This window comes from Thamnophis sirtalis, unplaced genomic scaffold (assembly GCF_051295495.1).
Source record: "Thamnophis sirtalis isolate CommonGarterSnake01/CBP01778 unplaced genomic scaffold, rThaSir2_p1.2 scaffold_12, whole genome shotgun sequence".
Taxonomy (NCBI): Eukaryota; Metazoa; Chordata; class Lepidosauria; order Squamata; family Natricidae; genus Thamnophis; species Thamnophis sirtalis.
The window spans coordinates 23370220-23387531 of NW_028261392.1; the positions used below are offsets into that span (position 1 = coordinate 23370220).

At 38.7% G+C, this 17312-nt stretch overlaps 1 protein-coding gene across 5 annotated transcripts in view; it reads right to left on the reverse strand.

The window, feature by feature from the left end:
* Window positions 1-4973: 4973 nt before the first annotated feature.
* The window catches only part of LOC106555750 (WASH complex subunit 2A), a 110233-nt gene continuing 97894 nt past the window's right edge, over window positions 4974-17312 (reverse strand). For 4 of the 5 annotated variants that reach the window (XM_087726557.1, XM_087726555.1, XM_087726554.1 and 1 more), the window contains exons 23-29: window positions 14954-15061; window positions 13469-13570; window positions 12370-12492; window positions 10323-10514; window positions 9060-9611; window positions 7142-7310; window positions 4974-6141 (exon numbers count right to left, since the gene is read on the reverse strand). In XM_087726557.1, coding sequence (XP_087582683.1) covers window positions 6005-6141; window positions 7142-7310; window positions 9060-9611; window positions 10323-10514; window positions 12370-12492; window positions 13469-13570; window positions 14954-15061 — 1383 coding nt within the window. In that variant the 3' untranslated portion in view covers window positions 4974-6004. The remainder of the gene's footprint in view (window positions 6142-7141; window positions 7311-9059; window positions 9612-10322; window positions 10515-12369; window positions 12493-13468; window positions 13571-14953; window positions 15062-17312) is intronic. The other variant, XM_087726556.1, reaches the window with a different exon arrangement.

Sequence of the window (17312 nt, forward strand, 5' to 3'; positions counted from 1 at the left end):
GAATCGGGTGAAGTGTTGATGCCATTTTATAATGCCTTGATAAGATCCGCACTTGGGATATTGCATCCGTTTTTGGCCGCCATGATGTAAAAAAGATCCTGAGATTCTGGAAGGAGTGCAGAGAAGAAACGAAGATGGTTAGGGGACTGGACGCTAAAACATGAAGGGTTGCAGGAATTTGGATATGCCCAGTTTAATGAAAAGGACTAGGTGTGACAAGATAGCAGTGGTCCAATATCTGGGGGGGGGGGTCGCCACAAAGAAGATGGGGTGAAACTGTTCTCCAAAGCAGCTGAAGGCAAGATGAAAAACAATGTATGGAAACTAATCAAGGAGAGAAACAACCTAGAACTAAGGAGAAATTTCCTGAGAGAACAATTGGTGGAACAACTTGCCTCCAGATGTTGTGAATGCTCCAACACTGGAAGTTTTTAAGAAGAGATTGGACAACCATTTGTTTAAAATGGTATAGGGGTTCCTTCCTGAACAGGGGGTTAGATTAGAAGACCTTCAAGGTCCCTTTCCAACTCTGTTGCTCTATTCCAGAGGTGTCAAACTCAAGGACTATGGGCTGGATTTGGCCCATGGGGCCGCCTTTGAAACAGATTGGCCCGCAGTGCCTCTGTGAGCAAAAATTGAACTTTGTTTTTGTCCTTGCGTGCCCGAGATCCCTTTTTGCTGCCAGGGAGCTGCAGGAGGCTATTGTGACCCAAAATTGGGCCGGGGTGGGGGGGCGTGGCCATCGCAGCCAAAAACAGACCTCGGGAGCCCGTTTTCACTGAGAGAGTGCTCGGGCCACGAAAGGCGCCCCAGACACAAGTGTCATCAAGCTGGCCACACCCACCCTAGCCCCCACAAGGTCAAACAACCCTGATGTGGCCCTCAATGAAATCAAGTTTGACACCCTTGCGTTGTGCTGTGCTATGCTATATTCTATTCCCTATTTCTTTCCCTTCTATTTTCTCTCTGGACCCTGGTCCATTTCTTCTCAGCCACTCCCCCCCCCCCCTGCAACTGCAACCACCCAAAATACTGAGCCTCAATGATACTTCTACTTAGATCCCCAGAAAGGGCCTGCAGGTCCAAACCACCTCCACTTTCCAAACTGAATCCCGAAGTTGCAGGGGAATCTTATGGACAGCAGTGCGCGGGGCACTTTTTAAAGTTATTGGATAAAATGAAAATAGAAATTGAATGCCTAAAAAAATAACTGTCCAAATCTTGTAAAAATAATATACTAATGTTCTCAGTTGATGTAGAATATCTTGCATATTATATGAAACCGGGTAATCTTAAAATGTACAGTTTTAATGTTCATAATCTAAAACTCCAATATGTATACTCTACAGCTCAAATTTGTTATCTAATGTATAAATTGCATTTTCTCCAATGTATAAAATAAGCAGAATAGCAGACATATTAGCAAAAGGAGATCAGAAATGATCTAACCTTATCCAGAATATTAATGTGAAGTCTTTTATATTTTCAGAATTTTAACAGAAACAGGTAATCCTCAACTTACAGCCTTTTGTTTAGTGACCATTCAGTGACAAAGGCACCAGTGGTGGGTTCCGCCCGCAGTGCGCGCATGCGTCATACCTTTCAGCGATGCCTCTGCAAGCTTCTGCAATGCTCCAGCTGCTCGGCAGAGTGTAACGCAGGTGTTGTACGTGCCATGTGCGTGTGCAGAAGCGCCGAAGGCTTTAAAGGACAGGTAAGGAGCTCGAGTGGGCCATCCGGAGCACCGTACTGGAATGGTACCCAGTGATCCAGGCAGGCTCCGGTACACCCGTACTGGGGCGTATCGCCTGCAACCTACCACTGAAAGGCACTGAAAAAAGTGACATGACCATTTTTCACATGACCGTTGCAGCATTCCCATGATCACTGGTCAAAATTCAATTGTTTGACAGTTGGCTTACATTTATGATAGTTACAGTGTCCCAGGGTCATGCAATCACCTTTTGTGACAAAGGAAAAGGCTATGGGGAGGACAGATTTACTTAATAACCTTGCTACTAACTTAACTGCACTGATTCACTTAACAATTGTGGCAAGAAAGGTCGTAAAGTGGAGTAAAACTCAACACTCACTTAGCAACAGAATTTTTCTGATCAATTGTAATCATAAGGTGAGCACTACCTATAATAGAATGCTCAAGTTGAAAATGTGTGTTGAAATTATTGAGTCTCCATGGGTTTCCAAATTAAGCATTACAGGCAGCATGCAAGATAATGTAAGTGGGAGGCTGTAAAAAAAGCATTTTTAATATGTATTAAAATGATATACATATATATTAAAGTGATTTTAAACTGGGTATTTACAAATCTTTTATTAAGAGTAACCAAATGGAGCTTTTAAGAAATAAGCAGGCATCAGAACAATATTAATTGTAGATTTAATAGACTTGAATAAAAATGAAAGCCAATTTGTAATCCTGTTATTAGATGCTGAAAAAGCTTTTGGCAAAATATACGTAATACACGTTTTCTGTACGGTAAAGGTTTGGATTTTAAATTTATAAAGTGAACAAACTAAAATAAAGGTTAATAGTATGCTTTCTGCTGTTTTCTCTTGTTTAAAGAAAGCAAGAATGCCACTTTTATCCTTGCTCTTTAATATTTGCATGGAATCCTTGGCTTGTACTTTTAGACAACTTGAGGAGATTTACAGGGTAGAATGTAATTTACTCAAATTGATTTTATTTGAGATGATACCTCACTCTACTATCCCAGTGTTGGTACAAATAATATATGCTTTTAGTAAAATAACAAGATATTCCATTATAAGTGGAAGGGAAGGGAAGCCTCCAGAGGATGAAAAACGGCTGAAAATCAAGGCTGAAAGTCAGCTGGCCAGCATGTGCCTGCGTGCCATTGGTTCGCCATCACAGCTCTAGACAATGGGAGTGTCTTGATTTTGTATAGCAAGACTGTCAATGGATCTTCCTTAAACTATAACTTATGTATCAAAAACAATATTAAGAATTTATTAGATTCCATTACATTGGTATAGGAAAAATTGTCTAGAACAGCAGTTGTTGGATATGATGATGATGCTTCTTTAAAATACATTTTTACAATGTCTTATACTTGCTTAGTTTTGGGAGAATGGACCTTATAAATGTGTATGATAAAAGCTAAAATTTTCAGAGAATAGTATTTTCTTGAATTACATACTTAATATAAGGAATCTGGCAACTGGACAATATAAATGGGTTACTTATTGCAGCATTGAATTGGAAGCCTTTGGGTGTGTAGAGCTTTGGAATCTGGGGCAATTAACATATTTAATTCTTGATGGGATTGCCTGCCCCAGACTGACTGAAGGCACAACTTTGTGGGTTTCTCCTGGACTCACAACTCCTGCTCAAAGAGCAGGTGGCTGTCGTGGTCAGAAGAGCCTTTGTATAACTGTGTTGTACACTGGTTGTGCCTTTCCTGGATCAGGAAGACCTGTGCTTAGCCGAGTCATCTTATGTTGAACTATTGCAATAGTATCTACATGGACTACCCTTGAAGAGTATTTGGCAGCTATAGCTGGTGCAGAATAAGATCCCACTTCTTCCTCTTATGCATCTTTCCTTCTTCCTATCTTTGCCAATTTTAAGCTAATGCAATGTTATTATTATTGCTTTAATACAAAATGATTGTAAGCTGCCTAGAGCCACCTCTAGGTAAGATGGGCAGCATATAAGTTAAGCAAATAGGAAAGATAAATCTGTGGCCCCATTTACACCGTAAAGTGAAGAACTAATTACACTTGCTATTTAAGAGTGGGCTGTTTATTGATGTGGACTTTATATGAATAAGTATAATGAAATATGGGGCTCATTTGTACAGAATATAGTAGGTTAAAAACCCATGATATTCATATAAGTGCATTAGAAACTTATATAAAACATTTCCTTCTTACCCCTATGGGTGATATATGTTCTTCCACAATCTCTGAAGTATGAGAAGCTGGAGAAATAACGGCCTGAAGGAGGAATTAGAAAGGATGTGGAAAGTAAAGACCAAAATGATCCCATAGGTGTAAGAGCACTCTGTGCTATGAGTCTTAAGTTGGGAGAGTGGCTTCAAAATATCCCAGGAACAATGTCAGAACTTTCTGTCCAGAAGAGTGCAGTGTTAAGAACAGCTAAGTTACTGTTCAGAACCTTCAAATTCCCAAACTTCTTGTGGACGACCTGAGATTGCCTATCAACAGAGTGAGATCATCACCTGAAGATACGCAGTGCATGGCAGATTCTGGGAAACGCTTGGCTGTGGGGGCAATTGCACCCTTCCCCAAGGCTTAGCTTGTTGGATAATGGCATAATGCAGCCTTCTTAAGTGACAACGGTGACACTGGGGAAGTGCAAGTGGAAATCTAGAGCTCTACTTCATGCCAGCCTTCATGCTTTTAGTCCAGGCTTTAAGCCACTGGTTGTCACCTCAGCTATCAGTCAATGGTACATCCCATGCAAGGTCTTGTCTTGCCATGCTTAATCTCTGCTTAATCTCAGCAGTTTATCTTTGGGAGCTATCTTGCTGATGTACTCCTGGATACTCTGGATTTTGTCCAGGACAGTAGCTATGACACCCCACCCCACCTGCCCCCATTGAATCAGAGTGTCATACAATAACTTGCATTTATTAGTTTTATTTTATACTGAACTTCCTCCCGAGAGAAGGGTTTAAGGAATAAACGTTAAATGCTACATTGTGGGGATTTAGGATTACACATAGACGGACCCAGCTTCTAGTTTTCTATAAGTGCAAGAACTTCAGATATAAGCCAGTGTGTAACAACTCTGACATTGCAGCCTTTTAAGTGTTATTCATTCAATCAATTCAATGAGAAATCATCCTTCTTTTCCTTCAAAGAACTATTTGAATGCATGTACCCTGCTTTTTGAACAGACTGAATAGTGGAGAAAATGCATAGTACTTGACATGAAATAGTATCCAATAATTGGTGTGAACAATACATTTAACCCAAAATGTGCATTTTTATCACTGTCTGGTGGTGATACAACATTAAGGTAAACAGATTCAACACAAATGGAATTCTGATACGATGCAAAATCAGTGATCACTTTTTTTTGACAGTTAATTTTATGCAATCCCATACATCTAAGATAAGACATAATTTTCAGGCTAAAATTACTAGAAATTGCTAATGAGGGTATATGTGTAGGAAGGGAAAGAAAAATAGCAAACAGTTAAAGCACGTATGATTAACTGAAATCGGCTTAGAGATATTTTAATATTGTACATACTGACAGGTAAGCTAAAAATGTTGAGTACCAAAAAATAGGTTCGGCTCATCCACAAATAGGCTTATCTGAGAGAGTATACAGTATTCTTTTTTTAAAGTACATGTATTTTCTATATATACTTGCATGTAAACCTGTCGGCAGATAAGCAGACCTTAATTTTTTTTTACCAGAACATAAAATATATATGACAGCTTATTCACTGATGGCATCTTTTTAAACTATAATTTGGTAAAAAAAAATAGGGTTACCTTATTGAAGAAAGGGCTTATCTGTAAGTATATATGGTAGTAAAAAAACTCCATTCTATCCAATCCCATCCCTTCCAGTAAAATGAAATAATCTTTTATCAGTAACCAAGGAGATACCCAAAAGGAGAATTCAGATTCTCATAACCATGAGCTATAATCATAAACCTAATTCCGTAAAGTGAGTTGGCTTACAAAATAGCAGATCAAAAAATATTGATTTTGTAAATGCCATTTATCAACATTAAATGTTCTGTAATTTTGATTTATATTCTGTCTATATATATATATTACATCACCTGTAACAAGCTGATTAGGACAATTATTGTTTGCTCAAATAGCTTTTATAACATTTTTTAAAATGCCACGTGGAGTAAAATACACAAGTGAATGAGTCCAGGAATATTCTGTTTTATCACACCAAGTATTTGATTAGAAAATAAAGGAATTATCATTCAGTGACAAATTGAAGATAAATTGTCCAGCAGTCTCTTTATTAGTGCTCTTTAAATGCATTGAGAGGGTCGTCAAAAGTGCTTGCTGTTCTAGGTTCACACTTACTTCCTGAGACTGACTGAGAGGTGGTCTTTTTTGTTGATGTCTTAGATTGACTAGCAGGGGAGAAGATATCATCTAGAGAAAGGAAGAAAACCGTTAATCTGTGCTTGTTCATGACCAGAACTGTTTCATAGACAGTTTTTTTTAGAAAATGTTGAATTACATTTATATTAACAGGAGTACAGAGAAAGATGTTGATAAAAAGCCTGCTGGCTCCTAAGCATATTCTTAGCAAAGACATCAATAATGCATTGCTGACAACATATGGTAGGTCTGAAGTAAAAGAAAAGGGAAATCCCGGTGTTGATTGAATTGAAAGGACTCAGGGTTGCAGGAGACTCAAAAGCTTTGAGTGGAGCCCCTTATAATAGTGCCTCCAATTTTAATTTCTAATGTACAGAAAAATGCAAATATTAAATATGTTAAGAGTATCATACTATCTATATTGATTTAAAATCAAATCTAGTATTTGTCTTAGTATTGTATTTTCTGAGAAGTGTACCCTTTACTATGCCAAATCAGAAGCTAGCTATACTAAGAAAGAGAACGTGCCATAGATGTAGTCATTCTTGTCAGGGTTGGCTTTTAAATTAACTGAAAATGCTTAAAACAAACTCCTACAGTCTCAATAATTACACTCCCCACTGGATAGAATATGAATTTTCAAAAATATGAATTTCAAAGATACACTATGGAATCTAGTTTGAACCAATACTATTAAGAGAGCAAGCCCCATTAGGTTCGTGAAGCACAAGTGTTTTTCCACCTCTTTTTTACATATATCATACTCTTCCTTCATTGAAGATAATCTCTTCCTATCTAAGGATTAGTCATGATCCTTTTGACTAGGATTAGTCATGATCCTTTTGTGTGTCTGAAGAAATATATGAAATATTCTGACATTCCCCAATCCTCCCAATCCAGGGGAGTGCCCTTAGTCTAGTGACAGGTAGTTTTGTATTTTTTTTATTTTATTTGCAAAATCATTACCTAATTCTTTCTCAACTTATTTCTACAGAGATATATTTGTCAGTGAATTGCAGATCTTTCTACAAATATTAGGTGTTTTTTTTACCTGTGTCCTCATCAAATATAGATACAGCTTCCATTTTCTTTCTTGTACTCTTTTCCTTTGATTTTACAGCAAGATCAGCAAAGATATCAACATCATCATCAAACAAATTGACTTCTACCTCTTTTGCTTTGTCTGGCAGCTTAACAGTTTCTATTGCAAATATATCATCCTTGAATAAAGAAAAGAATTACTCAGTATGAAAATGATCTTTGAAAGCATATACCGTATTTTTCGGAGTATTAGACGCACCAAGGTTTTGAAGAAGCAAATTTTTTTAAAAAGTTTTTGCACTGCAAACCTCCCAAAAATGGCCTTTTGCATGAAAATGGGCCCGTCCCCCCCCCAAAGAGTGCATGAATTGCCTTTAAGTAGCTTGTAGAGTTCCAGGGAGTGGGGGGCAAAAACGAGCAAAAACTGGCCCGTTTTTTTGTCAAAAAAGGGCATTAGGAAGCTTGTAGAGTTCTCCTGGGCACTGAGGGGGGGGGCAAAATTGAGCAAAAAATTATTTGCTCATTTCTGCCCTCCCCAGCCCCCTCCCCAGCTTTCAGGAGCTCTCTGAAAGCTTCCTGCAAGCTATGCATGGCCATTTTGGCAGGGTTTCAGGAGGCAAAACAAATGTTGTATTCAGTGTATAAGACGCACCCAGATTTTCAACCTCTTTTTTGAGGAAAAAAGGTGCGTCTTATACTCCGAAAAATACGGTATTTTCTCTGGTTAGTGCTTGTAAAATAAAATACAGGTAGCTTTCATTTTCTGCATCTAAGCTTCAGAAATCAGTTCCGCTAAGCAGTTAGTTCTATGTGGTTGTAAATTTTAATATGAACTATTCTAATTTGAAACTTGAAAAGTTATTTAGGAATATGAGTGGTAAATAAGAATATCATATCTTCAACCTGCCAAATATGGTTCCATAAAATGATTTCATTCATTTAATTCATTGAATTTAATCCCTTAAATTCCTTACCCCATAAGCACATCGTTTGATATTAAAATTAACACAAACTAATATAAAGTAAGGAAAGAGAAGAGAACAAAATCATAGAAAAAGCAAGAAGTTTAAGAAATGAAAACAAGCTAAAAGAAAATAAAAAAGGAAAAAGATATAGAGAAATGGCTCCCAATATTATTCACAGCAGTTCTAAGTATAAATATATTTTAACTTCCCTTTTGAAAGTTACACCATCTTATGCTTCTTTTTATAATTTATCATATTTAATCATCAAAAGCATAGGTCATAATTTCATTTTTTTTTTAAAAAATTATGCATAAAGTCCGTAAGAGGCTTCTAGTTATCAATGGCTTGATTTCTCATGAATGAATAGCAGGTATATCTGACTGTTAGCTTGGAATCTTTTTGGTCATCTAAACATGATTCCTGCCGCTTTTAAGCTTGACCAGTGTTGGGGCATTCATAACTTCTGGAGGCAAGCTGTTCTACTGATTAATTATTCCAACTGTCAGGAAATTTCTCCTCAGTTCTAAGTTGCTTCTCCTTGATTAGTTTCCACCCATTGCTTCTTGTTCTGCCCTCAGGTGCCTTGGAGAATAGCTTGATTCCCTCTTCTTTGTGGCAACCCCTGAGATATTGGAAGACTGCTATCGTGTCTCCCCTAATCCTTATTTTCATTAAACTAGACATAGCCAGTTCCTGCAACCGTTCTTCATATGTTTTAGTCTCCAGTCCCCAATTTCAGGCACTGTTTGGAGCTTCTTTTAAAACGATTTAACACAACTGGAGAGGTTGCTAATGAATGAATTAAAAAATCCCAAATCTATCCCATCTTTCCTTATTCACTTTTTGGTTACCATTTAAGCAAACTGCATTCATCCCAAGTTGTTTCCCCCATCACTCTAATGCCTGCGGAATAAACAAAAACAGCACAATACCAAGTCAGAAGAGAAAAAATTTCAAAATTACCTCAAAAATGTCTTGGATAGGGAAACTTTGATGTAGTTGAGGTGGGAGCTCCTGTTCTTTTCTCTTCACAGTTTTCTTACTAGTGATGAATGCATCTTGTTTTTCTTCCGGAAAGGGGACTGGACTTAATTTCCTTAATGTCTTTCTAGAAGGAAAGAGGTCTGTCCCCTCTTGTGCAGCAGGAAACAGCTCCTCACTTTTTGCAACCTGGCTTACAATGCCCTCAGCTTCCAGTGTTGGTTTAGAGTTACTATCCTTAGTGAAAAGGTTGTTGGACTCGAAGAGATCATTCACATCGGAATAGGCTGTTGATTTTGACTCATTGGGTTGGTTGCTGCTGTGGGTTGATGGAACCAAGCAAGCTTTTTCAGTATTTTTCTTTCTAGGCAGCTCGCTATGATGTAATAGGGTGGGTGGCCCAGAGTTTGCTTTTAAGATAGGCAGACACTTGTTCTCTGCAGCATTTATTTCATCTTTGTCAAGTTCTTCAACAGCTAATCGCCTGGCAGTTCTGGTGGGTGGCCTTCGATTCCCACTCACTTTGATTCTTCCCTGTAATTTGAGTTTATAAGGATGCAAAGTGAGAAACAGTACAAATTGACAAGGAGTAAGAACAGACAATGCCACACTTCTAAAAGAAGCACTGCTATTTTCAAACTGGTATTCCTCCCCTTCAGACAAGAAAGGAAAGAATCCGTCTACATGAGGCTATAGATGAGAGAGGTCTTCAAAAATTCTCTTCTTAAGCATTGCTTTATGAAGGTGAGTAGCCTAAACCAGGGGTCAGCAACCTGTAGCTCTGGGGCCGCATGTGGCTTTTTCATCCCTCTGCTGTGGTTCCCTATCATCGGCTCCACAATTGATAGGATTTTCAGCTAGGACACGTACAGGAAAAAGGATGCTGTGCCAGGAGGAGACTGTGGTGGGGGAACTGGACTTTCAGTCGGCTGCAGAATTGAACGGGGCTTCTGGTTAGGACCTTTGTGGCTCTGAGTGTTTAAGTTTGCCGATCTCTGGCTTAACCTAATAATTCTTTCTGCTCTGCTCGCTGTTCAATTTAAATTAACCATACAAAGTTGAATATAATACTTCTTCCCTTTCCCTGGGAACGTGTGGAAAAGAAAATGCTTATACGTTTATTTCATTCACTACATTTTTTTCTGCATCAGTAAATACTTTTGATACCATTTGGCAACTAAAACGAGTCCTATGTAGTTCATTAAAATAATCATCTTTATAAAGATTTTTTCATTATCAAATTACCTTGTTGACATTTTGCAGCGTGTTGGCTTTCACAGGGTTATCAAAACTAACTCCCAGCTGTGTAGTATTTCTTGTGGAAGCTACTTTGGTATGCTTTGTGTCATCAGGTAAGCGAGATGGTCCCTTTGATGGTGGTTTCACATTAGTCGTTTTCTTGTATAGTTTATCTTTTGGGTTAATTTCCAATTCTCCCTTACAAAGTAAAATCAAATTTATTATTTGTGGCAGCAGATCAAACAAATGCGTATTTGGGGAAAAGATTCAAGAGGGATCTGGAAAAATGGAGGTGGTAATGCAAAATCATCTTAACAGTAAATAAATACAGAAAAAGGATGACTTGCCACAGTGCTTTTGACTCTTGACAGGACAATTTTTAATTTTATCTAGAAACTGTTTTTAGAGTGGATGGAGAAGTCTCCGGAACCCAAAGAGAAAGAGAGAGAGAGAGAGGGTCAAAGGTCAAGAAGAAAGGGAAGATAAAGTGTACCTAAAAGACATAAACTCAGGGCAAAAATCTCATTTGAGTGGGATTTGAAAAAAGAAACATTGAGCTATTGTCAGCTGCTGCTGTGAAATGGTTTATGTCACAGTACAGAGATGAGCCGAGGTGGCGCAGTGGTTAGGGTGCAGTACTGCAGGCCACTTCAGCTGACTGTTATCTGCAGTTCAGCGGTTCTAATCTCACCGGCTCAAGGTTGACTCAGCCTTCCATCCTTCCGAGGTGGGTGAAATGAGGATCCAGGTTGTTGTTGGGGGCAATATGCTGACTCTGTAAACCGCTTAGAGAGGGCAGAAAGCCCTATGAAGCGGTATATAAGTCTAACTGCTATTGCTCTTGCTATTTCCTGCTATAATCATTGCTATCCATATTGTATTTGGCACACTGCTTGGTACTGCATTTACGTTTTCCTTGCAGAAACTTTTACCTTGTCAGCTTCAGTGAAATCTTAGATATACAAATATATATTTTATTCTCCAATGTCCCTGAAAAGAACAAGCTTCATTGACAAGAAGCGGAACATGAATCAGAAGAGTGAAACTATAAGAATTAATGCAGCTCTGGACTCTATAAGAAGCATCATACCAGAGGCTTACTTCTCTTTAGTCAGCACTAGTGAGGCTACACCTGTATATTTCTAGGCACTACATTTCCAGAAGGATTGATGGGTGAGAACAAATTCAGAGGTGTGCAATGAAGAAACAGTGTGTAATGAAGAAAAAGTGAAAGTTAGAATATTTTGGACATGTAATGAGACACCCAGAAAATATGGCATGCTTCACTTAATCCTCCAAGGAAAGACTGAAGGTAGATGAGGTCCAGGCAGAAAAAGAACATAATGGCTTCAAAATCTAAGGGACTGGTTTCGACAAAACTCAACAGCACTTGTGTGTGCAGCTGTTGATAAAAATAGGATCATCAACAAGATCGGCAATGTCTGATGACGGATATGACACAAGAAGAAGAAGAATGAAGATGAACCTTCTTACTGTGTAAGTAAGGAAGAAAGAAACAACTAAGACAAAGAAAATAGCTGATGAGTGAATGAAAATTAAAACGTAAGTGACCAATATGAATCTACAGTGCTGATATGATTTTGGTCACCTGACAGAACTGAGTGAGCCCCACATTTATATGAAAGAAAAATGAATGAATTAAGAGGAAAGAAAAGATGAAGAAGTAATCATGGTGATGGAATTAATGAAGCACAAAAAAGATATTTGAAATGCAAAGAAAAACAATCCATGAAGAGACAGGAATGCAATTGAAGTAAGGAAAATTTTCAAGGATAGAAAGATATAGGGAGGTATAACAAATGGAGTTGGTCTAAACTTACTATTGGTTTACCATTTCTACTCCAATCTGCATTGTAACATGGGAACAGTACAACTGGTGTGATTTGTGTACGTGTGTGTGTGTGCATGTGTGTGTTTCTATCTGAAGATACCCTACTTACTAATGGTTATGGAACATCCAAATGCCTTTCCTTGTTAAGATATGTAATTTTCATATATTCAAGCCTGTAATTCAAAATTGTACTTTACAAACCTTGGGGGCTTGAATTTTTGATTCTCCTTGTTTGTCATGTTGATTACTCTGCAGAACTTTACTATCTTTTTCCAAGGACAAAACAGGGCTCTCTTTCTTTATTATCGTTTTCTTTTCTGGCACCTTCCAAAGAATAAAATTAAAGTAACATATTAAAGAAGCAAGCTTGTGCTATATGTTAGTTATGAAAGCAGTTGCAAGTTGCCAATGTCATTAACATTTAAAAACTGAAATATGTATCTTGCTCTAAAACAAAATTTATAACTACAAAAAATCTTGGAATAATTTAAAATCAACTTAATTTGTTTTAGTATACTGAATTTGTCAAGTCTAAACATTATAAACATGGTAAGATCAATACTCTTTATCTCAAATATCTATCAGCTTAATCTTTTACATGGCTAGAGGTAAAAGCATGTCAAATTAAGAAAAAAGGAAATAGAGATAGACCTACAACTTCATCCCACCACTCAGCTTTTGTTTTTTCTTTTAAAATAAAGTTGAACTATAAAATGTAAAAAAAAAAAGCCAGTCAGCCTGAAGCTTTTGATATGTAAACCAACTATAACTTTGTTTGCCATATTTAAAGTTGCAAGTTTGGATTCTGAAGAAACTTTATGCAGACTCTCGGATCCTGACGCAATACTATTTATATTCTATCTATTGCTCTCAATTTTTTTGTGTGTATGTGTGAGTGTGTAAATTACACTGAAGTAACAAAATATTTTAAACAAAAAGGAAATACTAACTATACTGTTGCAAGTCAAAAGTAGCAAAAAGATTCTTATGGCCATGTCAGAAGATTCTTCGAAGTAATATATTGCTTCTGGCATTTATCCCCGAGTATGTATTCATTAGTTTGTTCTGAGGAAGATCTTTCATTGTAAACTGTAGAGCAGCAAAAGTTGTGATAGCCAAACAGTAGTGGTGGTCTTGAAAGGCAAAAATGAGGGCAAAAATGTTTTGCTCAAAGCCTAGATCACTCAGAACTTCGAATAATTTGCATACCTCTATTATCTGGTTTAAACAATCTCAAGCAATCCAAACAAAAAGCAACATCTGAGGCTTTTTCAACTATTAATCACAACATGATAAGTACCAAGGGCTTTGTGGCAGAATTGCTAAAGAGACCATCATCGGCGTTGTCATCGGTCCCAAATAGCCATTCTCCAGATGATGATTTTGCTTTAGGGCTTGAAATCTGAAATTGAAACAGAAATATACATACATATATAGATAGGATAAGCAAATAACTATTTCCTCAATACTTCTTACTTGTTTCTAACAAATCATTTATAATTGGTTCACCGACAAAAGGGCGCCCGACAAAAGCGCGCCCGACTAAATCATGGTGACAAAACCGCGAGTTCTAAAGCGCGCCGACGAATGAGCGCTGAAGCGTGGCCACAACAGCGCGGCAACAGAAGCGCGCTGTAAACCTAACCCTAAAGCTAACCCTTACCTTAAATCGCACTTCTGTTGCCGCGCTGTTGTCACCGCGTTGATGACATCGCAGTTTTAGCGCCATGGTTTTGTTGGCGCGCTTTTGTCGTGCGCGCATTTGTTGGGTCACGTTATTTTATAGGAATGTAGTATCAGATTGTGGTTCACAAGCTGAGTTACCACAAACTAATTTACAACTAGAATTAAAAAGGCATTTCTTATGTACTTCTTACAATCAGAAGTTAATCCTTCAATGATGAAATGACCTACTGTCTAAAAAGAATTACCGTATTTTTCGGAGTATAAGATGCACCTTTTTCCCCTCAAAGAGGCTGAAAATCTGGTTATGTCTTATACACTGAATACAGCATTTTTGCCTCCCGAAACCCCGCCCCCTTCACCAAAATGGCAGTGCATAACCTTTAGAAGGCTTTCAGAGTGCTCCTGGGTGCTGGGGAGGGCAGAAAAGAGTGAAAAACAGGCTGTTTTGTGCTCAATTTGCCCTCCCAGCCCCCAGGAGCACTCTATAAATTCCCCCCCCAGCCCCCAGGAGCACTCCTAAAGGCTATGCATGCCCCTTTTTTGATAAAAAACGGGCCTGTTTTCGTGAAAAATAGGCCGGTTTTTTGCTTCTTTTTGACCCTCCCCTCCAGGAGCACTCTAAATGCCTCCTAAAGGCTATTCATGCCCCTTAAAAAAAAAAAAACATGAGCCCATTTTCACAAAAAACGGGCCATTTTTGAAAGATCCACAAAGTGCAAAAACTTTTTTTTTAATTTGCATCTTCAAAATCTTGGTGCGTCTTATATTCCAAAAAATACGGTATGTCCACTTGTTCACTTTTTAAAAGTTACACGCCTATTTAAAGTTTATACTCCCTCTGTTTCTCTGCTGGCTGGGTTTCTAGAGTTATCATTTAGCAGTATTTGGAGGTCCATAGCTTCCTACACTGTCATATTCCATCCTTATAATTACTTATAAGTACTTTAAAGTCAATTAGCAGATCCTTTAAAAACACTTTTTAAAGCTTATATGCAATCCAATGAATCAATGGAAATGTCCAACTTTTGCTTGTTATTTAACAACTTGGGAATAAAACAATATATAAACAAAAAAATGAAAGCATTTACAATTGACTGACCACTTTTTTGTTATCAAAAAGGTCAACTTCAGGATCATTGTCTTCCTGCAGTTTACGGCTGAAGAGAAGTTCTTCATCTTGAAACACACCTGTGCTCTTCTCTGAAGGCTGGAAAAAACCCATTGAATTGTTTTCAAAACACAGGGTCAAAAACTGATAATAAAATGTAACAGAGCAGATCAGCTACTTGCTGAGGGATTCAACCAGTGGTGGGATTCAAATAATTTAACAACTGGTTCTCTGCCATAATGACCAGGTGGGTGGGCATAGCTCAGTGGTTATGTGACCGTGTGGGTCAACTCATGGTCAACTCAATGTCACTCAGGACGATGGGCGCTTCACCTTAGCTGTTACAATGTAATAAGGGTTAACCAGAGAGGCAGTTTCTGTAATCAGGGCAATAAAGATTAGGCTAGAAACAACACCAGAATGTTTCCTTCCTGCCTTCCTTACAGGATTAGTCCTGTAAAGTAGAAAAAAACAAAATGAGATTTTTTCCGACAACTGGTTCTCTGAACTGCTTAGAAAGTTAACAACCAGTTCTCCCGAATAGGTGCAAACTGGCTGAATCCCACCACTGAATTCATCTGTATGCAAAATAACCCAGCCCACTTGTGTGTTGTGCAACAGATAGGTAGGGCTTATTTAATGACCACAATTAGGATCAGCAGTTCTGTTGTTAAGCAAAGCAGATGCTGAGAAGGAAATGGCATGACTACAACTCGACTTTTGTTTTCCACATTTTCCTACTCTTTGGAATATTCACTCAGGTGCTGAGATAATTAGAAAGAAGGAATTAATGTTTGTACTTTCAGTCATCGAAGAGAAAGGGATTACAAGAGATTAAGCAGGTACACAATGGAGGAATACATACAGAAAACAATACAATGGTACAGGCAGTGTGTGTATTCTCTACTGTATGCCTGTTTTGTAATCTCTTCCTCTCCAATCTCTGTGCTGTGGAAGAGGGAGAAATAATAAAAAAACAAGTCAAGCACAGGAGAAACTTGACTTTCTGTTTTTCTCCCTTGCAAAGTAGAAAATGCTCAAACTGGGAGGGGAGAAAGTGAGGGAAGTGATCTCTTTAGGCAATCTTTCCTGTGCATGATGTATTTCCTTCCCTCACAGAGTGGAGAAATGGATTACAAAATAGTAAGCAAGCACACAATAAGGAACACACTGACAATATGTTGTCAGTTTTAACATATTTTATAGCAAATTGGAATTCTTTGGGGAAATGTGGAGTGATACCAGTGCTGTAACACCTAAGTCTATTCCGGCCAAAAAAAAAGTTAAGTTGTCCTATAAACTGATATCAGAGAAGACAAGTTAGACATTTTGAGTACCCCCTTCGGGGTCTATTATGACTCACAGTGGCCAGGTGAGCGTGGGTGGATGGATGGGTGTGAAGGAGTGGGCATGCCTGAGTTGACATGGATGACTCAATGCAGATGACTTGGCATGACCAAGTGGGCATCACTGGGTGGGTATGGGCAGGTGGGAGTAGGTAAGTGGGTACAGATGACTGGATGCAGCCAGGTCAGTGACAATTTTTTGTGATTTTTTTGTGATTTTATTGAGATTTGTAGGCCGCCCTTTTCCCTGAGGGGACTCAGGGCGGCTCACACAAAATCGGGGAAGGGGAGATACAGACAATAACAAAGACACATATAATAAAAACAGTAACCAACATGCATTCATCATTCGGGAGGGACAAGTCACCCTGGCCAACTGGACATGATGTTGTGGTCTGCCAGCGGCCTGCGGAGCTGGCAGCAGAGTCGGACAGTGAGGAGGTTGGAGAGGAACATGGGCCAGACCTGGAGTCTGGGAAAGGCTCGGACGAGGGCTCTGTGTTGGAGGCAGAGAGGGGGCCCAAGGCCATCTGGTAGTTATGTGCTGCCTCCAGAGTCTGACATCAGCGAGGGAGAAGAACAGAGGGAGCCTGTTTCCAGTGTGCGCATGCGCAGAGCTGCCAGAAGGCAAGAATAATTAAGAAAACAGGGTCAACTCGGGAGTAAGGCTTGGAGATGATTGGTCTCTCCCATAAGACATAAAAGAAGAGTGAATTGGACGTGAACCTTTGCAGGAAGCAATTAGTTCCTCTGGTCGGTTCAAGTTTTGAGAATTTCTGTTTGACTCTGTGCTCAGTTTGGCCTTGCAAAACTAATTTTTCAAGGTTGACTCAGCCTTCCATCCTTCCGAGGTGGGTAAAATGAGGACCCGGATTGTTGTTGGGGGCAATATGCTGACTCTGTAAACCGCTTAGAGAGGGCTGAAAGCCCTATGAAGCGGTATATAAGTCTAACTGCTATTGCTATTGCTAATTTGGAAATTAGGTCTCTGGCAGCATTTCAAG